Source organism: Epargyreus clarus, unplaced genomic scaffold (genome assembly GCF_041222505.1).
Source record: "Epargyreus clarus isolate Ecla_fem2 unplaced genomic scaffold, WU_Ecla_fem_2.2 ptg000003l, whole genome shotgun sequence".
Taxonomy (NCBI): domain Eukaryota; kingdom Metazoa; phylum Arthropoda; class Insecta; order Lepidoptera; family Hesperiidae; genus Epargyreus; species Epargyreus clarus.
In genome coordinates this window covers 14,274,528-14,295,584 of record NW_027332211.1, presented here as the reverse complement: position 1 = coordinate 14,295,584, position 21,057 = coordinate 14,274,528, and the positions used below count along the sequence as shown (strand labels likewise).

The 21,057-nt window shown below is 39.0% G+C and overlaps 1 protein-coding gene across 2 annotated transcripts; it reads right to left on the bottom strand.

The window, feature by feature from the left end:
- Positions 1–207: 207 nt before the first annotated feature.
- On the bottom strand, positions 208–20,640 carry stau (double-stranded RNA-binding protein Staufen). Of its 2 annotated transcripts, none has more exons than XM_073090146.1 (16): positions 20,470–20,640; positions 20,235–20,374; positions 16,603–16,771; positions 15,932–16,076; positions 13,766–13,980; positions 9,598–9,699; positions 9,105–9,472; positions 8,180–8,334; positions 7,345–7,475; positions 6,495–6,695; positions 5,299–5,533; positions 4,564–4,691; positions 4,193–4,295; positions 3,917–4,035; positions 3,541–3,698; positions 208–2,695 (listed from the first exon to the last, which is right to left on the bottom strand). In XM_073090146.1, exons 2-16 carry the CDS (start codon positions 20,357–20,359, stop codon positions 2,626–2,628), a joined length of 2,424 nt encoding a protein of 807 aa, XP_072946247.1. In that variant the 5' UTR covers positions 20,360–20,374; positions 20,470–20,640; the 3' UTR covers positions 208–2,625. The 2 variants fall into 2 exon arrangements, with proteins under 2 accessions (XP_072946247.1, XP_072946240.1); XM_073090139.1 differs by having other exon boundaries at positions 20,217–20,374; positions 20,470–20,639.
- Between the last annotated feature and the right edge of the window lie 417 nt (positions 20,641–21,057).

The window sequence follows — 21,057 nt, the reverse complement described above, 5'->3', positions numbered from 1 at the left end:
TTATAATACAAATTAAGTAAACCGAAAGTTTCGATGATAATGCTGATATTCTATAAGAATTGAAATTATCAGTATTATACTAATTAATTTCACTGGACAAATTACAAAAACAGGCTTTTTATAAAGAATACATTCATCGTCCCATATTTACGGCGGTAGCGACATTATGAGTGCAAAATACAAAATGGGAAACAAGGAAACATGTAATTTTTAATTTAACGTTTTATTGTTATATTAACTTATTCTAATAATATAAAATATTAGTTACTTAGAACAAAATAAATAAAACACTTGCTTTTATGCCTTTTACGGCGTTTTTCTCTATCCAATATTTAATAATTAATAATTTCTTGATGCTTTGTTACTTGTGCAACATACAACATGAAGAAATTGTACCAATGGCCTCGATTTCAAATCGTTTTAACAAAACTGAAGAATTTTAAGACTTACATAAACTACAATAAACAAAATATTTTAGATTAAGAGCATACGGGCTCTACCGTGCATGTTGGGCTTTCCAACCGTAGAGTGACCGGAAGAAATATACTATGTCGGACCCATTACAATGAAATGTACAATCGCAAGTACATCGTTATACAAATGACCGGACACGGGTCCCGCCGGGCTCATTATAATTAGTTATTCGTTTTTCATTGCGTCACTATTATAATATTACCGATCAAGTGTATTAGCGTTGGTATAACATAAAATCCTTCTATAATATGATTAGTAAATTAGTTCCTAAGTCATTATGAACATTATTACACAGATACAAGTACGGGGCCTAAAATTAACAAGCATCGATCTTAGCCTAAGTTAATAAGGGGGAATAAACACTAGTTAAGAGTGACACTTTCGAGGCGAAGCTAGACTTAATTCTAAAATTACACATTTCATAGCTTAGGGTCGGATGAAAATTTGTAAACGTCCACTCCAACAGAGTGGTTTAAAAATCGAGGCCACACTATGAAATCGCCGCACTCCCCGTTCCAAAAAAGTGGTTCCGGAGACGTAGCGCGAATACTGGCGACTGCTGACGGTGAGACGTTACGGCTAGTCGAGGACTACGGCGATTACTACTGATAAGCTAAACTAAGGTGACACCATGGCCGCATGATGTAACTTTAGCGTTCGTCGGGGCGGCAGGCGACCGACCGATGCGCGGCTTCTCTTCACGCAATAACTTTATAAAGGTTATCATTAAAAAAAGTTAACTTTCTACTAAATTAATTTTAAAATCATTGCATGCGGCCCTCGTTTTCTGCATCGGTGGTCAAGGCGCTGCCGGCGCCCAAGAAACTGTTTTGGTTTGGCTTCACAGCCTCAGTTTCGTAACAATATTCGTTACAATACAATGGTTTATTGATATTTAACATCCAATTATACCTAATAGACATCTATGAAATAGCTGCAACCAATTATCATTAGTAATCTATGTTATGTATTATTTATAATCTACTTCAACCCATAGTTTGAATATATGCGATGGACGTGCACTCTTACGATAAATGATAATGTGACGTTTTGTCAATATATATATTTTTATAAATAGATTAACCTTTATTTTGGGAATCTTTATCAATACATTTTGCTACGCTGATAGAAGTATCTATCGTAAAATATAAGAAACTACTCTCGTAGTATTTTTTATTCCATTAATAAAAAGTGTGATATAAAAAATTCATACGCACATATTCAAAATTTGAAAACTGCAAATTATAATTACATGGTAGATATTAAAAATAGAAGAATGGAGATTAAATTCCAGCAAGTCAAAACAATTGATAGTTAACTATACGTAAAATAACAGATCGAGAGAGACAAACATCAGGTAACATTAATCTATAACAATTTAAAGTTCAACCTGTCAGCTTTCAGAATAGGATATTCTGAAAAGCGACCCAACACAATTGGTTCAGTAAACAGTAGGTACCTTCTCCATTCCAAAATATTGGAAAGGGAGACTACTGTTCAATTTTAGATTTAATCAACAAGTATTTGCTTCCTAGCGAACGATTTTTGAACATAACATTTGTGCGTGTTGCATGACGAACAATCATTCTTATCTCTCCAAACGAGAAAATTACATTCAATTACCTGATATTTACACTCCGAGTATATTGTGTTATTTATGGATCTATTGTTAAATGTTAATAGGTTCACAAGTTATTACAAAATTAAAGTTGCACATTATCTACTTTAAACTATTCTGTTACAATTTAACAGATACATTTAAACATAAAACAAAATTAATCATATGTAAGTACATACAAAAATCCCAGGTTGAACGAATCTTGTACTAAGAGAACATAAAATCATACAGATCTTGGTATATAACAAAAAAAATATAACAAAAAATTCGAACTTTTAAAATAATTGAAATGTTTAGGAAATAAAGGAAACAAATGAAAACTAAGGATGCAAAACAAGAGATCAAATTAATGTCTGTGAATAAGTCATAGCTAGAAATAGTGATTTCTTCGCTAGCAAAAGATCTTCCCCGAACAAGTAATTTCGCGCTGTGAAATATTCACGTCTAATATTGCAAAAAACACACGTAGATAGAAAAACCTATGATAAGCATGATCGTGTGATGTGTGATGAGTGGTGAGCGGCGAGGGCGCCTCACTCGGAGATGCCGTTGGTGATGATGTTGGGTTTCGCGCCCGGACCCGGCAACGTACTAATTCCGATCCTGAAATTAATTTAATTTCTGTGTTAAGGTCATAAGTGACTAATAGGCATGTGTTTCACTTGATCACATGTTTTATAGCTGGGACGGATTCGGATGATTTCGTTCAACAACGAACTCATCCGAAGGGCCCTTCCGTTAACGTGCCGGATTGTCTTGAGCGAAATAATATCGCACGTGACGATGGCAGTCGGCTTGACGGTAGCACATCACCGGCGGCTCCGTCGACAGCGTCACCGGTGCCGGTGCCCGCCGCGGCGCCACACACTCACCCGGTGGTGGGCGCGTCGAGCCCCATGAGCGCGAGCGCGCGGAGGGCGGCGCGCGCGCACTGCTCGTGCGACTGCGCCGCGGCGCCACACACTCACCCGGTGGTGGGCGCGTCGAGCCCCATGAGCGCGAGCGCGCGGAGGGCGGCGCGCGCGCACTGCTCGTGCGACTGCGCCGCGGCGCCACACACTCACCCGGTGGTGGGCGCGTCGAGCCCCATGAGCGCGAGCGCGCGGAGGGCGGCGCGCGCGCACTGCTCGTGCGACTGCGCCGCGGCGCCACACACTCACCCGGTGGTGGGCGCGTCGAGCCCCATGAGCGCGAGCGCGCGGAGGGCGGCGCGCGCGCACTGCTCGTGCGACTGCGCCGCGGCGCCACACACTCACCCGGTGGTGGGCGCGTCGAGCCCCATGAGCGCGAGCGCGCGGAGGGCGGCGCGCGCGCACTGCTCGTGCGACTGCGCCGCGGCGCCACACACTCACCCGGTGGTGGGCGCGTCGAGCCCCATGAGCGCGAGCGCGCGGAGGGCGGCGCGCGCGCACTGCTCGTGCGACTGCGCCGCGGCGCCACACACTCACCCGGTGGTGGGCGCGTCGAGCCCCATGAGCGCGAGCGCGCGGAGGGCGGCGCGCGCGCACTGCTCGTGCGACTGCGCCGTGGACGCACCGCCGCCGTGGCACATCACCGGCGGCTCCGTCGACAGCGACACCAGCGACAGGTACTCGCCGTGGTTGCGCTGCGAGACACAAGGACACACATGGCATGTTACGGTAATATTTATATAACGTGGGATGCATAAAAAATGAACAAATACTATAGAAATAATAAAAAAAAATTAAAATAAAAAAAATGACATTTTTTAACTTTCATAATGCAAATATTAGGTAAAAAAATGAATATTTAAAAAAATCATAATTTCATGTTTCCTCCTACACTACATTTTTTGCCATTTACCTTAGGGAAGTCTGAAAACTGCACAGTGAAGCCCAGCAGCTGGGACAGGTACATGAGCTGGTCCTTGGCGCCCGGCGTGCTGCCGCCCGTGCCGCCCGTCGCACTTGTTTCACTCACACCTAAAAAACATATTTGAGACGAAGCTGTATAATCACGTTTTTATCCATCAATATTCAAAAAACGGTGGCCACGTGTGCGTAAGTACATTCATGATGATTCGAATTAAGTTTACATTTTATGCGGCCACTACTCTATGGCCGATTTATTGTTACTAACCATTAGGTGGCGCAGGCTGACCAGAGCGTTGATGGTAATCCATGACAAGCACCCCAGGTACAGGCTGCCTTATATCGTTACTTGCTCCCCCTGTTTCGTTTTCCTGGAATTCATAAAAATAATGTTAATATGACATATTGTCATGGTTTGTTTGCTCGACAAAGCTCATTACCAATGACGACAGAGTTAAAGCCAACATAAGTACAAGTATAAAAGATCATAGTAATGCATTGTTGGTGACCAAACAATTCGCAAATATAATTCTTAAATAGGTAATTTATTACTTATTTATAAAATAATAATAATATTAATAATTTAAAAAACAAAATATCTAACTTTTGTGTTTGGTTCTTTAGTAAATTACTGTTCACCTTTCGTTTGATATCGGTACTGTTGCTCTTATTCGTGTCGCCGTTACTACTAGCGCCGCTATCACCGTTGCTTGTCACTGCCGCTGGCGATCCGTCTGCGGCACTCATTTCCATTGCTAAGAGAACATCTGAAAGCATTAGATGACACTCTCCAATACCCATTTATGAGCATAATACTTGTTCCAAATTATATTTGGAATGAGAAAATTAACTAAAATGACCTGCGATAACATTCCAGTGGTATTTTTGTGAAATTGGAACTGATTTGATAATAAAATTATGTTGTATGTAATTGACTTAAAGCATTATGTCTCTAAATAGTCACTTTCGTTCATAGACCGTGCTGAAAGTGTGGTTTGACTCCGAAGGCACCACCGCCACACCTATTTCTGTTTAACAGCAGTGTTATTAGCTGTTTTGTTTTGGTTTGAAGGGTAGGTAGGGCCTGCGATTATCTGTACTCATACCTCTCTACCTACCTTTTGTTCGGTCTATGAATAATTGTGTAATATAACTCGCTGACCCGGCAAACGTTGTGTTGCCATATAAATAAAAATATGTTAAGGGTGAACAAACCTTATCACTTAGGGGTATGAAAAATAGATATTAGCCGATTCTCAGACCTACTGAATGTGCATATAAAATTTGGTGAAAATCGGTAAAGCCGTTTCGGAGGAGGACGGTAACTAACACTGTGACACGATAATTGAATATATAATACAAGCGGTGTCGTACTGTGCGCGGCGCGTCGCTTGGCGGTCTTCTTGTTGGGGCCGAGGCCGGTGGCGGAGTGCGGCGGCGCGTCGCACTGCACGAGGAACTCGCGGCGGCGCGCGGCGCCGCGCTCCTCCAGCACGCGGTACTGCGGCGAGCGCGCGCGCGCCGCGTGCCGCGCCACCGCCAGCCGCGAGATGGGGTTGTCCGCCGCGCCGCCCGCCGCCGCCGGGCCCGGGCTCTCCGCGCCGCCCTCCTGCACACCACATGCGATACTTTACGTTTACATACACAATTAGTTGTAACCCACAATATAGGTTATTTATTTCTTTTGGTGACTTCAATAACTTCTACTAATTAGCTAACTAATAATTGAATTAACATTTCATTATAAAATATTAAAAAAGTATATTTATGATAATATTGATAAAACATAAGTCATTTTATTATATAAAGATTTACAAACCAACAATTATTAAACAATAGAAATTATTAATTTTAATATTACTTTAAATTACACTAACAAAATAATATTTTTACACTCCGTTCTTTCCATAATAAAGATTTTTAATTAAAATATCTCATTTATGAAGACATATCAAATGGAATACTTAACAAAACTATGTCACATTGCAATTTACATGACTTCGTACAACAAACTGCTAGTCTGCTCTATAGTTGTTCCGAGCAGGTAAACCTGCTGTGCATGGACTATGACGATGTGTTTTTTTTGTTTATTCAGAGCGGACCAGCAGTTTTACGCAGACTACACCAGATTAATCTAGAAATTTGTAAGTATCTAGATTTTTTCTAAAAAAAACAAGCAATATTTTTTAAGCTTTCAATATTAATAAAATTCTTATTTGAGTATAAGACGTGTTTTGTGCACAAATTGTATAATTCATATATACAATGCAGCCTACCGCGCTCGTAGTAGGAATGCAAAGCAGCCACGTACACACGCCGCGCCGTACGCACCGTATAGTCCGCGCCAAACTTCTAGTCCGCTCTGAAGTTGTTGAGCACCGGTTTCGTTAGCATGTACTTCGTAACGTAAGGCCACACTAACTGCGCTATGTACCCGCGGGCGAGAGCGGGAAACGGACGGGTGCCGGGGGGTCCCGCGCTGTGTTCGTCCCGCTAATATCAATGCTATTGCGACACGATTCGTTTCTATATTCGGAGCGGACTGGCAGTTTAGCGCGAACTGCACCCACCTTGATCAAATTGCGCGGCTTCTTCTTGGGCTGGTGCGCGCGGCGACGGTCGGCGGGCGGGCGGGCCCGTAAGGCGGCGGGCGGCCAGCGGCGCCGCATCTCGTCCAGCATGCGCTCCGCCGCGCGCCGCTTCGACACCTTCTTGCCGTTGCCCTGCCCTTCCGTCTCCATCTCGCCCACCAGGCACGCCGTCACGAACACCTGAAAAACAATATTACTCATCATTAAAAATATATCCATCAAGTAGTGTCATTTTGATAAAAATTGGAATAAAAAATAAATTATGACATTGCTCTGTCTCACGCAGATTGTTTACGGGTAAAGAACACACATATTGTATGTATTATTAAAATGTTCAACCCATGTATTTTTACAAAATTAAAAGTGGGAAATGATACATATTCAATGTATCCCGCCAATGATTTTATGAAACATCAAAGAATAGATATACTTCTATTAGGTTGACCATAGGTCGAATCCACGCCAAACCTCTAGTCCGCTCTGAATATAGAAACGAGTCGCGTCGCAACAGAGAATTGTAGATATTAGCGGGACGAAGACAGTGCGGGCCCCCCCCGGCACTCCCCCTCCCCCTGCCCGCTCTTGCCCACGGGTTCATAGCTGCATTAGTGTGCCCTTACTGTTGATACGGAGTATAGTTGTGTTCGACCGCATTGGCTCTCTGACTACACCTGCGTGCAACTTCAGAGTGGACTAGAAGTTTAGTGCGGACTGTACATTCCTCACCACCACAGTCGAACGTCCAAGATTTCTATCATCTTTCAAAACTATTCCACTCAATACTTAACTTTACATTTTCATTATGAAGATAAAAGTTAATGTCACTCACCCGCATATGCGGCGGTCCACGTTCCGACTTGACAGTGAAATGGACTGACAGGTTACGTTTCAAAGCCAACTCGTGCACTAGCGATACTGGAGATTTCACCTCGGAGCTTAACAGATCATTGTTGCCTTCACCTAAAAATGTTATAAAATAATACTCTGATGAAAAATGTTTGTATTTACAAATAAATAACATAATTACAAATGAGACCAAATTGAGTATCGCATTTGAGCAGAAGATATTGTGATGTTCTTTTTGCGTTTAAAAATATCGCATTGAGAAAATACACTTCTGTTAAAGTATGAAAAATATCAAAGATTACATATTGTATAAAATTGATGGTGGGAACCTTTAAGCAGTATGACATAATGAATATAAGGACACCTAGGTCTGAAATTAAAACATCTGTAACTAACCCAAGAAAAGATAAGATACCCAAAACGGGCCACAGATGTGTTGCCCTGGGGACTAATTTAGAATGCCTCAGATAAGTATGAAACACAGGAGCGCTTATCACTTATTAGGTAAAAATAACTGTGTTCTCGATCAGCGTGCACACTTAGCATGACGCTACGTCCGCTCCGTACCCCGTGTATAGAATCGCGTGCGGGCAAGTGGGTATGGTGCAGTTCAGAAGCAGGTTGGAAGCAGTTGACACGACTGCAATTGAACTGCAATCCGACTGCGCGTTTGGTTTGCAGTTCTATTGCAGTCGTGTCAACTGCATTCAAACTGCACCTGAACTGCAATTTGCGGTTGGATTGCAGTTGAATTGCGGTCCGTCTGTCTAGAGCCTTAGGCGTCAACGTCTCCTTGGTCGTAACTTGTCGGTGCTCACCGTTGTCTGTGTCAGCGGGGCGCGCGTCGGCGGGCGCGGGCGCGTCGGGCGGCGGGCGCAGCTCCAGCAGCGCGCGCGCCGCCGCGTCGTGCCGCGCCGCCTGCGGGGTCGCGCCCTCGCCCACCCACGACCGCCCGCCCACCGTCACGCGGACCCTGGCACACGACACGCGTTATGTGTTAACATGTGGCGTATGATCTGACCTGGGGGGCTACCACCATCTTTTGAAAACCATTCATGAAAATTCATCTCATGTTCATGAAAATTTTATCTCAATACTAGCTGACCGGGCAAACGTTGTGTTACCATAAATAAAAAAATGTTAAGGGTGAACAACCCTTATCACTTAGGGGTATGAAAAATAGATAGTAGCCCATTCTCAGACCTACTGAAAATGCATATAAAATTTGGTGAAAATCAGTAAAGCCGTTTCGGAGGAGTATGGAAACTAACATTGTGACACGAGAATTTCATATATAAGAAGATGTATTGACCTATTATATTATTACTCAATCAATACAATGTTGCAAAATATATGCTCTATTAAACTGCATAAGCAAACTTACTTCTCATTTGCATGTTATTATTTTTATTATTTCATTACATGCGTCAAGACCACTTGTGATTCATATAAGACAATTATATGAATTACAATAATTAATATAATTATATTGATAACAAGTATATTCTAAGTAATATTGGTATCTAGTTCCCAATAATAATTATTAGTACAATCTTCATATAATATAGAAATTAAAGTTAAATAATTTAATTTCGTTGGACATAGACAACCATATTGAAATAAAAATTAAAAATGAAAGATTTTTTAATGGTATCTTCGCTTTATATTAATTAGCACAATTATATTTAGATTTTAGTCAGATATTAAAAGACAAATTATTAAAGTATACTAGCTTCCACTAACCTATAGAGTAAAGGCGGTCCGGAGTCGAGAATGCGCGGGTGCGCCGGGTGCGCGGGGTGCGCAGGGTGTGCCGGGTGTGCGGGGTGCGCGGGGTGCGGCGCGTGCGGCGGGTAGGGCGGCAGCAGCGGCAGGCGGTAGGGCGGGCGGGCGCGGCGCGGCGCGGCCACGGGCGGCACGGAGGAGTAGAGCGCGGGCTGGCAGAGTTTCATGGCGAGCGCGTTGAGCTCCACGGTGGGCATGACGGCGGTGGCGTGCCGGTGGTGGTGCGGGTGGTGCGGCGGCGCGGCGCGCGGCGGCGGCGCCGTGAAGCGCGTGCCGCCCAGCGCCGCCGCCGCCGCCGCGTGCTGCGCGCGCTTTATCGACGAACCCTGCCGGCGCACATCCACCATTATGACTTATTTGCATTCGAAACAGTATACACCGTAACTAATCTAAAAAGTTATAAGTTATCGGAAGTATAGCACATGTAAGTGACCTAAAAATGTATTCTCACCTCGGCAGTATATTCTTCAGTATCACCCAATCGGAGTGTTACTGTGAATACTTTTTTATGCGCGGGTCCCGTCTCTGATGTGAGGCGATATTGATGCTTAATCTGTAATACACAAAAAATATTTTAAAAACTTGTTAAATATCTTTATACTAGATGACCCGGTGAACTTCGTACCACCTAATTATGAGTGACTATCTGTACCTCGTGGTTTCACTCGTGTAATTTATGTATTATGTCCATAAACTACTGGTAAATATTAGGAAATGGCCACAGGAGAACAGGAAAATAAAAAATACAATTAAATAAAATTCACTCTACCTCTCTGCACTCTGTTATTTTTTTACCGACTTCAAAAAGGAGGTGGTTATCAATTCGGTCGGTATCTTTTTTTATGTATGTACACGAATTACTCCGCCGTTAGTGAACCGATTTTAATAATTATTTTTTTATTGTGTTATATTTTTTATTGTAGGTTCTAATGAAATTACAAAGTCAGTTCATCATTGACTATTTAAGGGTCTGATAATGTGGCTCGAAGACAAAATATGTAACTCCTCAACCGATGGGGATATTTGAGTTGTGTTTGAAGATATTTGGTGTAAGTTCTAACGAAATTGCAAAGTCAGTTCATCATTGACTATTTAAGGGTCTGATAATGTGGCTCGGAGACAAAATATGTAACTCCTCAACCGATGGGAATAATTGAGTCGTGTTTGAAGATATTTGGTGTAGGAGGTTCTAATGAAATTGCAAATCATTGACTATTTAGTTAGGTTAGGTTGGAACACATAAGACAATATAAAACTAAGCGGGCAGGGCGCGGTAGCGCCCTGCGAGCGGGCGGTTCCAATCAATGTAAATTCAGACCGTACCTTAATTCATGATCACGTTTATACAATTTTATATTGTATTAATATAAATGTTATTATGTCATCACTAAAAAGGGTAAAAAAAATTTAACAAAAAATACAACCGACTTCTATGTCACTACATAGTAAAAAATAATTCAAATAAATGTTGGTTTAGTACATATTTCTGAAGTCGGCGCTCAATATATTTCGTTCGAATTATTTTTTACTTTGTAGTGACATAGAAGTCGGTTGAATTTTTTGTTATTTTTTTTACAAACACGCGAAAAGAAGTACCTATAACTTCAATAACGGTTTTTTTTAAAGAAAGTTTATTTACTTATAGTACTCTAATCGGGTTGTTGAATAGCTAAAAATGCTGAAACAGGTGTGTAAATAGAAAGGCGATTTATAACAGTCTTAAGGGTTGATCTAAAAAAACAAACAGTGACTCAGATGCTTCATTATGTCTTATGATAATTTTCTTAGTGCTCCAAATTAACTGATATTAAATAAAAGTTCCATACCCGATTAAACGACCCTAAAGGTTGATTTTCCAAAAACGGTGAAAAATGTGTTCTATTATTTTGAATCAAAAAGCTAAATTCCAATTTTCATAGACTTTGCTTCAAAATCTGCCGATTTCTAAACGAAGTGTCTTCTAAAGCCAAATACAAATTTTTACAGTTTTTGCTTCCAAATTAACGGATTTTAATATAAAATTCCAACCCCTACTTAACCAACTTAAGGGTTGATTTTGCAAATATCGTAAAATAGATATTTAATTACTTTCTATCGAAATCCTATCAAATACCAATCTATATATATAAAAGAAAGTCGTGTTAGTTACTCCACTTATAACTCAAGAACGGCTGAACCGATTTGGCTGAAAATTGGTGGAGAGGTAGCTTAGAACCAGGAGACGGACATAGGATACTTTTTATCCCGTTCGACCGCGTTTCCTTGAAGTCATTTTATAACTCAAGAACGGTTGAACCGATTTAGCTGAAAATTGGTAAAGAGGTAGATTAGAACCAGGAAACGGACATAGGATACTTTTTATCCCGTTCGACCGCGTTTCCGTGAATAAATAAGAGTTGAAAGTTTGTATTAAAGTCCCCCAGTTTTGATGCAAATCTATATGAAAATTGGTATTTGATAGGATTTCGATAGAAAGTAATTAAATATCTATTTTACGATATTTGCAAAATCAACCCTTAAGTTGGTTAAGTAGGGGTTGGAATTTTATATTAAAATCCGTTAATTTGGAAGCAAAAACTGTAAAAATTTGCATTTGGCTTTAGAAGACACTTCGTTTAGAAATCGGCAGATTTTGAAGCAAAGTCTATGAAAATTGGAATTTAGCTTTTTGATTCAAAATAATAGAACACATTTTTCACCGTTTTTGGAAAATCAACCTTTAGGGTCGTTTAATCGGGTATGGAACTTTTATTTAATATCAGTTAATTTGGAGCACTAAGAAAATTATCATAAGACATAATGAAGCATCTGAGTCACTGTTTGTTTTTTTAGATCAACCCTTAAGACTGTTATAAATCGCCTTTCTATTTACACACCTGTTTCAGCATTTTTAGCTATTCAACAACCCGATTAGAGTACTATAAGTAAATAAACTTTCTTTAAAAAAAACCGTTATTGAAGTTATAGGTACTTCTTTTCGCGTGTTTGTAAAAAAAATAACAAAAAATTCAACCGACTTCTATGTCACTACAAAGTAAAAAATAATTCGAACGAAATATATTGAGCGCCGACTTCAGAAATATGTACTAAACCAACATTTATTTGAATTATTTTTTACTATGTAGTGACATAGAAGTCGGTTGTATTTTTTGTTAAATTTTGTTTTACCCTTTTTAGTGATGACATAATAACATTTATATTAATACAATATAAAATTGTATAAACGTGATCATGAATTAAGGTACGGTCTGAATTTACATTGATTGGAACCGCCCGCTCGCAGGGCGCTACCGCGCCCTGCCCGCTTAGTTTTATATTGTCTTATGTGTTCCAACCTAACCTAACTAAATAGTCAATGATTTGCAATTTCATTAGAACCTCCTACACCAAATATCTTCAAACACGACTCAATTATTCCCATCGGTTGAGGAGTTACATATTTTGTCTCCGAGCCACATTATCAGACCCTTAAATAGTCAATGATGAACTGACTTTGCAATTTCGTTAGAACTTACACCAAATATCTTCAAACACAACTCAAATATCCCCATCGGTTGAGGAGTTACATATTTTGTCTTCGAGCCACATTATCAGACCCTTAAATAGTCAATGATGAACTGACTTTGTAATTTCATTAGAACCTACAATAAAAAATATAACACAATAAAAAAATAATTATTAAAATCGGTTCACTAACGGCGGAGTAATTCGTGTACATACATAAAAAAAGATACCGACCGAATTGATAACCACCTCCTTTTTGAAGTCGGTAAAAAAATAACAGAGTGCAGAGAGGTAGAGTGAATTTTATTTAATTGTATTTTTTATTTTCCTGTTCTCCTGTGGCCATTTCCTAATATTTACCAGTAGTTTATGGACATAATACATAAATTACACGAGTGAAACCACGAGGTACAGATAGTCACTCATAATTAGGTGGTACAAAGTTCACCGGGTCATCTAGTTTTCATATAGATTTGCATCAAAACTGGGGGACTTTAATACAAACTTTCAACTCTTATTTATTCACGGAAACGCGGTCGAACAGGATAAAAAGTATCCTATGTCCGTCTCCTGGTTCTAAGCTACCTCTCCACCAATTTTCAGTCAAATTGGTTCAGCCGTTGTTGAGTTATAAAATGCTTCACGAAAACGCGGTCGAACGGGATAAAAAGTATCCTATGTCCTTTTCCTGCTTCTAAGCTACCTCTCGATTAATTTTCAGTCAAATTGGTTCAGCCGTTCTTGAGTTATAAAATGACTTCAAGGAAACGCGGTCGAACGGGATAAAAAGTATCCTATGTCCGTTTCCTGGTTCTAATCTACCTCTTTACCAATTTTCAGCTAAATCGGTTCAACCGTTCTTGAGTTATAAAATGACTTCAAGGAAACGCGGTCGAACGGGATAAAAAGTATCCTATGTCCGTCTCCTGGTTCTAAGCTACCTCTCCACCAATTTTCAGCCAAATCGGTTCAGCCGTTCTTGAGTTATAAGTGGAGTAACTAACACGACTTTCTTTTATATATATAGATTAACAATGATTTAAACTTGAAAATACATATTAGCTAAATCTGTACAATGAACAGAAAAAATGTATGAATAGTAATGAGCACGTTACCTTATTGTACCTGGCCAGTTCATTGACCAGGCACATGGGTGTCTTCTCTTTACTGTTGGCCGGCGCGGACAGCGGGCGCGCGTCGTCTGCGGCGGGCGCGGCCGCGTCCTCGTGCTCGCGCGCCTCGTCCGCGCCCGCCTCCGCCGCGTCGTCCGCCTCGCCCGGCGCCGCGCCGCCCGCCGCGCTCGCCATCGCCGGCGGCGCCGCTGTCACTGCTAAAGTCGCACGCACGTTAGTACCACGCAACCGTTGGTTGGGACCGCGGCGCGAGAAGAGAGAAGGATGGACAGTCATAGACGGTAGCAGCAGTTATACATTGGTACATGCCGCGCTGCAAACATAAATGAAAGGCGGAGGGTACGTTGCGCCTTTATATCAATATCTACAAGCGAGTGTAGCTCATATATTTGGATAAATATAGTGCGAAATGCATATGCAGCTGGAGCCTTTTAACTACATACGAAACTACACACAATATCCATTATGAGAACTTCGAACTGAAAAGGTAGAACAAAGGAATGAAAATCAACGACAACGATGTGTCTTTGGTAGCAGAAATTATTTGCTGAATTATCACAACTATCATTTATGGCACTTCTGTTTATTGGTCTTAAGAAATCCATATCCGTTAAAATCATTTAACAGAGAAGATTAATTAACATTAAAATGATTGCTGTAGTAACCCCATTTAACCATATAAACTGCTTAAAATTTATAAAATAATACCACAAAAATAAATTAAAACATCCATAATAATATTACAACAACAAATAACACATAAAGGGTATATATAAATTTAACAATTACTAACATAAATGAGACTGACCAAACTTAGAGCTTAACTTTGATATCGCCAACGTTGTCTCTGTTCTTTTTATGTAAAGACCTACTGGATAGGAAACAATCAATATTAATAAATTGGTCAGCACAAATTGGATAATTTAAAGATCTATTTCCTAACTTTCTTAGACTTAATTTGTACTAGTATTTCATGATGTTAACTTCCACTATTCGAAAACACAATTTCATGGCACACATATTTAAAAAAAATATTATCAGTCGCTTAAATAAAAACAGAACTAAAATATAGAAGAAGGAGGCTGGACCTCCAACAACTGTTAGAAATATTTTTATTCCTAATGAAGAACACAGATGTTGGACAGCTGCACAGTGTCTTATAAATATATACCTTACCACGCGCAGCTCCGCTCACATTTATGACTGAATAACGCATTCTGTTACACTTCTCCTTTCCCTGATGCAGTAGTATGGAAAAATATTTATATTAGAATCAAACTATTATATAATAATAGTCGTATCACTCCAGTAGTTTCAAACATAACAAATATGTTTGTTACAGATATCCAAACTTCCTGCAAATGTAAGTAGATAAAAGTATGTACTCATACCATATAATAGGAGTTCGATAGTCAACAATTAACGTATAAAAATTGGACTCCGTTTTCGGTTTTTGGATAATCGAAAATAGCATTTAGTGTATGATATCCGATGTGAATACAAATTGTAGTATTTATACTATATCAAAAATTTCAAAAGATATAATTTTATATTGGGTCCCTGTTCTAATTAGCCTATTTCTACTCTAATGCTATATTCCTGGAGTTCTATATGCATTTAAATTCAGTCCGTCCAGCAAGCGACCCCGGGAAGGACCGCAGTTTGTGTGTTAATATATCACTGTATACCAGGAGGATGTGAGAGGAGCGTAAATTGTTCCCCCCAGGGCAGAGCCCGATAGAAGGGTATTGCGTTAGGAGGAATCTGGTTACATTCATTTGGAGATCCCAGAGTCCTCTACACAGCTCCGAGGACGGCCGCGGGGGGGTTTTAGTGCGGTAAAAGTCCCACATGTTTTTTTTAAATATAGGAGTAGCAGACCAGCTAGTGGCTACTGCCGCCCATGGACATATGTAATCAACCCCAGATAGGATTACAATTTCCTACTTGAGGTCGGCTACAGATGCGCCGCTACCCCTGAGGACTAAGCTGGAATACCCTTACCACACCATTCAAAACGGAACACAGCAGCGCCTAACACTGCTGCTATTAGGCAGAAATAGGTGTGGCGGTGTGCCGCCGGAGTCGAACCACAAAGGGTTCTACCACCTTCAAAAAATAATTGTACAAGTATATATGGATACTGACTCCTGTTGACGAGCGCGGGCGTGGCGGGCTTGGCGCGCGGCGGCGGCTGCGCGGGCGGCGGCGGCGCGTACGGCGGCAGCACGGCGCCGCCCGCCGCGCCGTACGCGCCGCCCACCGAGTACGGGCGGCGGAGCTGGCGCGCCGGCTGCAAATACCACATCACTCTAAATAATAATATACCCAGCAGTTGCATGAGAGGTGATAGTCAAGTGTCGTGTGTGGAAATTGTAGAAATATATATGATTGAGAACAGAATTAAGAATATTTTTAGCGGGAATATTTTTAAAATACAAAAAATATTTTTTTACTTCTTATGTTATAAACCATTAAATAATACTCAATAATAATAATTTATGACGAGTAGAGTTATCAGTAAGGTTCAACCGGAACCACCGCCAAACTTATTTCTCGCGTGCAGTAGTTCTTTATTTTAGTGAAAAGGTATGGATGCCCGTAGACTTACATATGATGTGACAGTCTTTGTCCTCAGAAGTAACGATGCATTTATGATCATCTTTAAGCAGAAGATTCCAGAACTTTGACTACTCTTCTCTCTATTTATGTGGAGATAGTTGCAGAATACCATGAGCGAATAACCACTTGCCGTCAGAGGGACTGCTTGAGAATGGTATACAAAAAACACATGAAATATAATTATATAGAATACTCACAGGCGGCACAGAGTGGTGCTGCGCGGGCGGGTGATGCATGGGGCGGATGGCGTGCGGCGGGCGCTGCGCGGGCGCGTGGTGCGGCGGCGGCACGCCCATGGCGCCCATGCCACCCATCTGCGCGTGCCCGCCCATGCCACCGCCCGCCTGCGACGGACCCAGCGGCACCCTGCAACCAAACACCTGTGAGGTACGCACTGACGACCATTTGCTGTACTCGCGTGGTGCTACGTTCACCATACAAGTCTACCGAAACGTGCATCACAACGTGCTATGGAGTGTTATGTTTGGTATTTCGGTACCTAACAAAATTTGTAATGACGAAATCCATAGATGAGCAAAGTTATAGACATTGCTCTCAAATTAGCTGAAGTGGCGATCCACCACAAACATCGCTCGAATAACTCACACACGATGGCGAATAATTCTTCGGAAACAGTTCAATTATAAAATAAAATGTTCTCCTGCAATTTTAATAAAATATATCAATAACGCTTACTCGTAATGTACAATACGATCTCCAAAACTTATTAAACCACTTTAGGAGCAAAGAAATTATATGTAACTGCGCGCAAAGTCCACGTGAATATGAGATTTGAAAGTCTTTCCAATTCGTGGGTACCGTATGGGCGACCTCATACTGCCGCACTGTTATTCCAACTGTCCGGTTGTTCAATGCTCATGACACATGAACCTGATCCGCGATAAGACTTACGTACATTACTAGATCCCCCAAATCACAGACGTCGTCATATGTTCCATTCACGACCAGTTCCAATTACAATGACTGCCGCAAAAGACCCTCGACGTATCAACAAATTACACATCATTTGCATATCAATGCAGTCTCCACTTTATAGCACGGCAAGTAAGACACTACTGCTTTTTATTGAAAAGTGTCAATGTTTGAGTGACTGTAGCATCATGTGGTATTATTCCTAAGTGATGGTAACATGATTCTACTGTGCTATTCATGTGAAAAAACGCTATTATGTGTAAAAATCAGTTCCTGTTTTCAAGGACTGCATATAATAAAAAAAATCTCTACTCAAATTCTAGGCTTCTACTAGGAATTTCGACGCAACATAAATAAAGAAAATCATATTTTAACAGGCAGACATTTATTATGCAGATATGTCATCCTTGTTGCAAATGTGAAAATAAATTATGTATAACTAAATTATTTAGAATAATTAAAGGAATAGCTTCTATTTATTATATCTATTTCACTGATACAATATAAAAAAAATATGTATTAAGATGCCATTTGGATACCTATTATTACTTATTCACTACTCAATTATTTTATTATTAGAATAATGTTTTAAAGGCATGCACCTAATACAGTCCGACAAACATTTCTGTTAATGTACCAGAGGCATCACACAGGGCATCTACATTTATTAATACTTAACAAATGAATATAAAGTTTTGATTTTTAAGTTCTTAATTTTATTAAATGAATGTAAAAAATGAATACTCTTTACTATGGAAATTGAAAAATTTATCATGACTGTGTACTGCTGACAATACCTCTATAGGAGTATGTTAATATGCTACAAACTAGCCAAAATTTTGTCACACAGAGTTTGCATAATATTTAAAATAAAAAAACAATAGTAATAGCATCTCTAAGCAAGTTTTCTAAGAATTGCTGCATTGCTTAGCATCTCCATATTTATACATATTAGCTTTTCTTTGGACATGTTTTTTTGTAACCACTGTCCATTCACTTTCTCTTCTTGTAAGTCTATCAGAGAAAGTATTCCTAGAAGACTACTACATAATAGTGTATAAATACACTAATTACAAGAAATATGAAACTGATAGATATGTAAAAGTCATATTGAAGTAGTACATGTTGATTATAATGCTCTTCCTCTATTAAAAATAACACACCTGAACTCAGTTGTCAGTCAGTTAAACTCTGAAATAATTCACTGTTAATCATAGACATTTTAATATAAAAGTTACCAATATTATGTGATTCAGATCTACTTACTTATTTATCTTACTTTTAATTTTAATAATGTACTCAGCTTCCTATCTAAATAAACAAGGTTTACTGAATAATCTGAAAATAATAATTTTAAAATTATCAATTGTATGAATCTGTTGCTTCTGATTTTTTGATTTTTCAAATCAAATCATTTTTTTATTCAAAATACATTCTTTACAGAGGACTTTCTGAATGTCAATACAACTACAACCACTTCACTAGGTGTTTAGTTGAATTTGCTCTAACAGTGAAGCATAACACTATAACACATTCAGGTAATATTTCTGAAGAATGATATTGATGAAATATTTCTGTCATTTTTGGAAATTATAGTTTATTTTATTTCCATACTTTATGAGACAGGATATTTTAATGGTCAATTATAGTGTTTGAAGTATTTAAAATAAATCTGTCATTAAAATTGTCGTTGTATTAAAGTTGCAAGAAGACTCTCATAATTTAAATATGTTATACAGGATTTGTGGTTGCTTTATTTCACCAGCCAATCATTTCAAAGCGTATTACACATTAGTATATATTTGTGCACAACTTCATGCTTCACCCACATGTAGCTGCCAAGTCATTGACTCACACAGAGTAAAGTAAAACATACTCTAGTACTATTTAACAAAATGATTCATGTAACCCCAAATATATTACTTGCATAAAATTTAAAGAGTTACGTTATATAGCTCATTTTTTATATGAAGCGTGGAAAGTTCTTTCTTTTTAAAATTATTCTTTAAACCATATAAGCAAACTGTCCATCAGTACAAACCAATTCATGCATTAATATCAGCTTTGCTAACAACTTAGTTAACCATAAAATCGTAAAATTGCAAACATAGAATCTTAGTTTTAAAAATCATTTCAATATTACAAAATATGTTTTAAGTAGAAATATATTTTTCAAAATATGACTAATATTTTTTATACAGAATTTTGGCAGTTTATTAGCTTGTTACACACTAAATTATTTTATTATAGATCAAATATTGTGACTTGAAATTGTGTGCATATTATTGTTCTATTGTGTACAATATTTACCGAAGATATAAAAATATTATATCTTTTTGAGTATGGTGTATTAATTAGTAAACATGAAAATGACTTTAATCAGTGTTGACTGTTGAATTATAGCAGGTAGCCATTTGTATGCTATTTGGGTCACTCTCCAATTGGGACATTTTTATTTACATTGATATGAGACTGGCCTCAATTTACTAACAATATGCAAATATGCTGCTTTTCTTAAATAGAACACAGTAACTATAATGAAAGTAACCTAAAAATAAAATGCAATTCAATTAGGATATGTGTTAATACTTACTCTATCACTATATTCATAATTAATGTTTATAAAATTAGACCCAAATATTTATGGTCAATTCAGGAAAGAGTTAAATTGCTTTACTTGTAATAAAAAAGTACAACTAAGAGTTTTATACGGAATTTAGTTTATTTTGATACCTACCGCGAAAAAAATAAACGTAGCAAGTCTCTAAAACAATGACAGGTGACGTGAATTGGTACAATTGTTTTAAATCTATTTAAATAAATAAGTAAAATAATCTAGTAACAGCAAATAAATGAATAATAAAAAGCAGATCGTTACCTAGTTAGTGTTACGTGCCTGTTCTCTCTATGCATCTGATGGGGCGGCATTTGGTGGTGCGCGGGCATCGCCTGGTGGCCCGGCAGGTGCTGCGGCGGGTGGCCGGACATCGGCTGATGATGCATGTTCGGGTGATGCATCATCTTTGCGATCGCAGCCTTCATCACAAACAAAATAACGACATCAATCGACGTAAAAACACCGCTACACAAAAACCTAAAAACTTTCCCTCCTCATCCAAATTCTGCCTTACCGTAATTTGTCTTACAAATTATTCAGTACTCCGGCTACGCGATCGACATATATCCGCTTGCAAATCTCGCCAGTATTCTTTATTTTGGCAAACAGTAAAGAAAATCGTTTCGTTCAACATGCGGCCATGTTAAAAATGTTGCTAGTGCAGTGTTACCATCTATGATTTTAGTGATATTACATTACAAAATATTGTTTCGCGTATTGATAAGTTAAATCGTAAAATTCATGTTATGCATGTATAAAATATTTAAATCATTTTTGGTTTTGGACAATGAGAGATCTTTAATATCTGTAAATTATTATAAAATATGATTATTTCCTAGAATGTGATTTGCTTTCAGTGCATCTCGTGAGTCTTGTGTCAATTCATTGTTTAAAAAAAAACTCTATTTTGCCGTTAAACTTAAAACTAAATACTATACAAAGTTTGGCGGAAGTTTTTAATTATTACAAACAGCCAGCCAATATATTTCTACAAGATCAATTAATAATATTTTCAATATCATTTTAATAGTAGCTTTTGTAATAAGATTAAAATGAATTGAGAATATTTGCTCCATAGTCATTTTAAGTTTAATTACAGAAC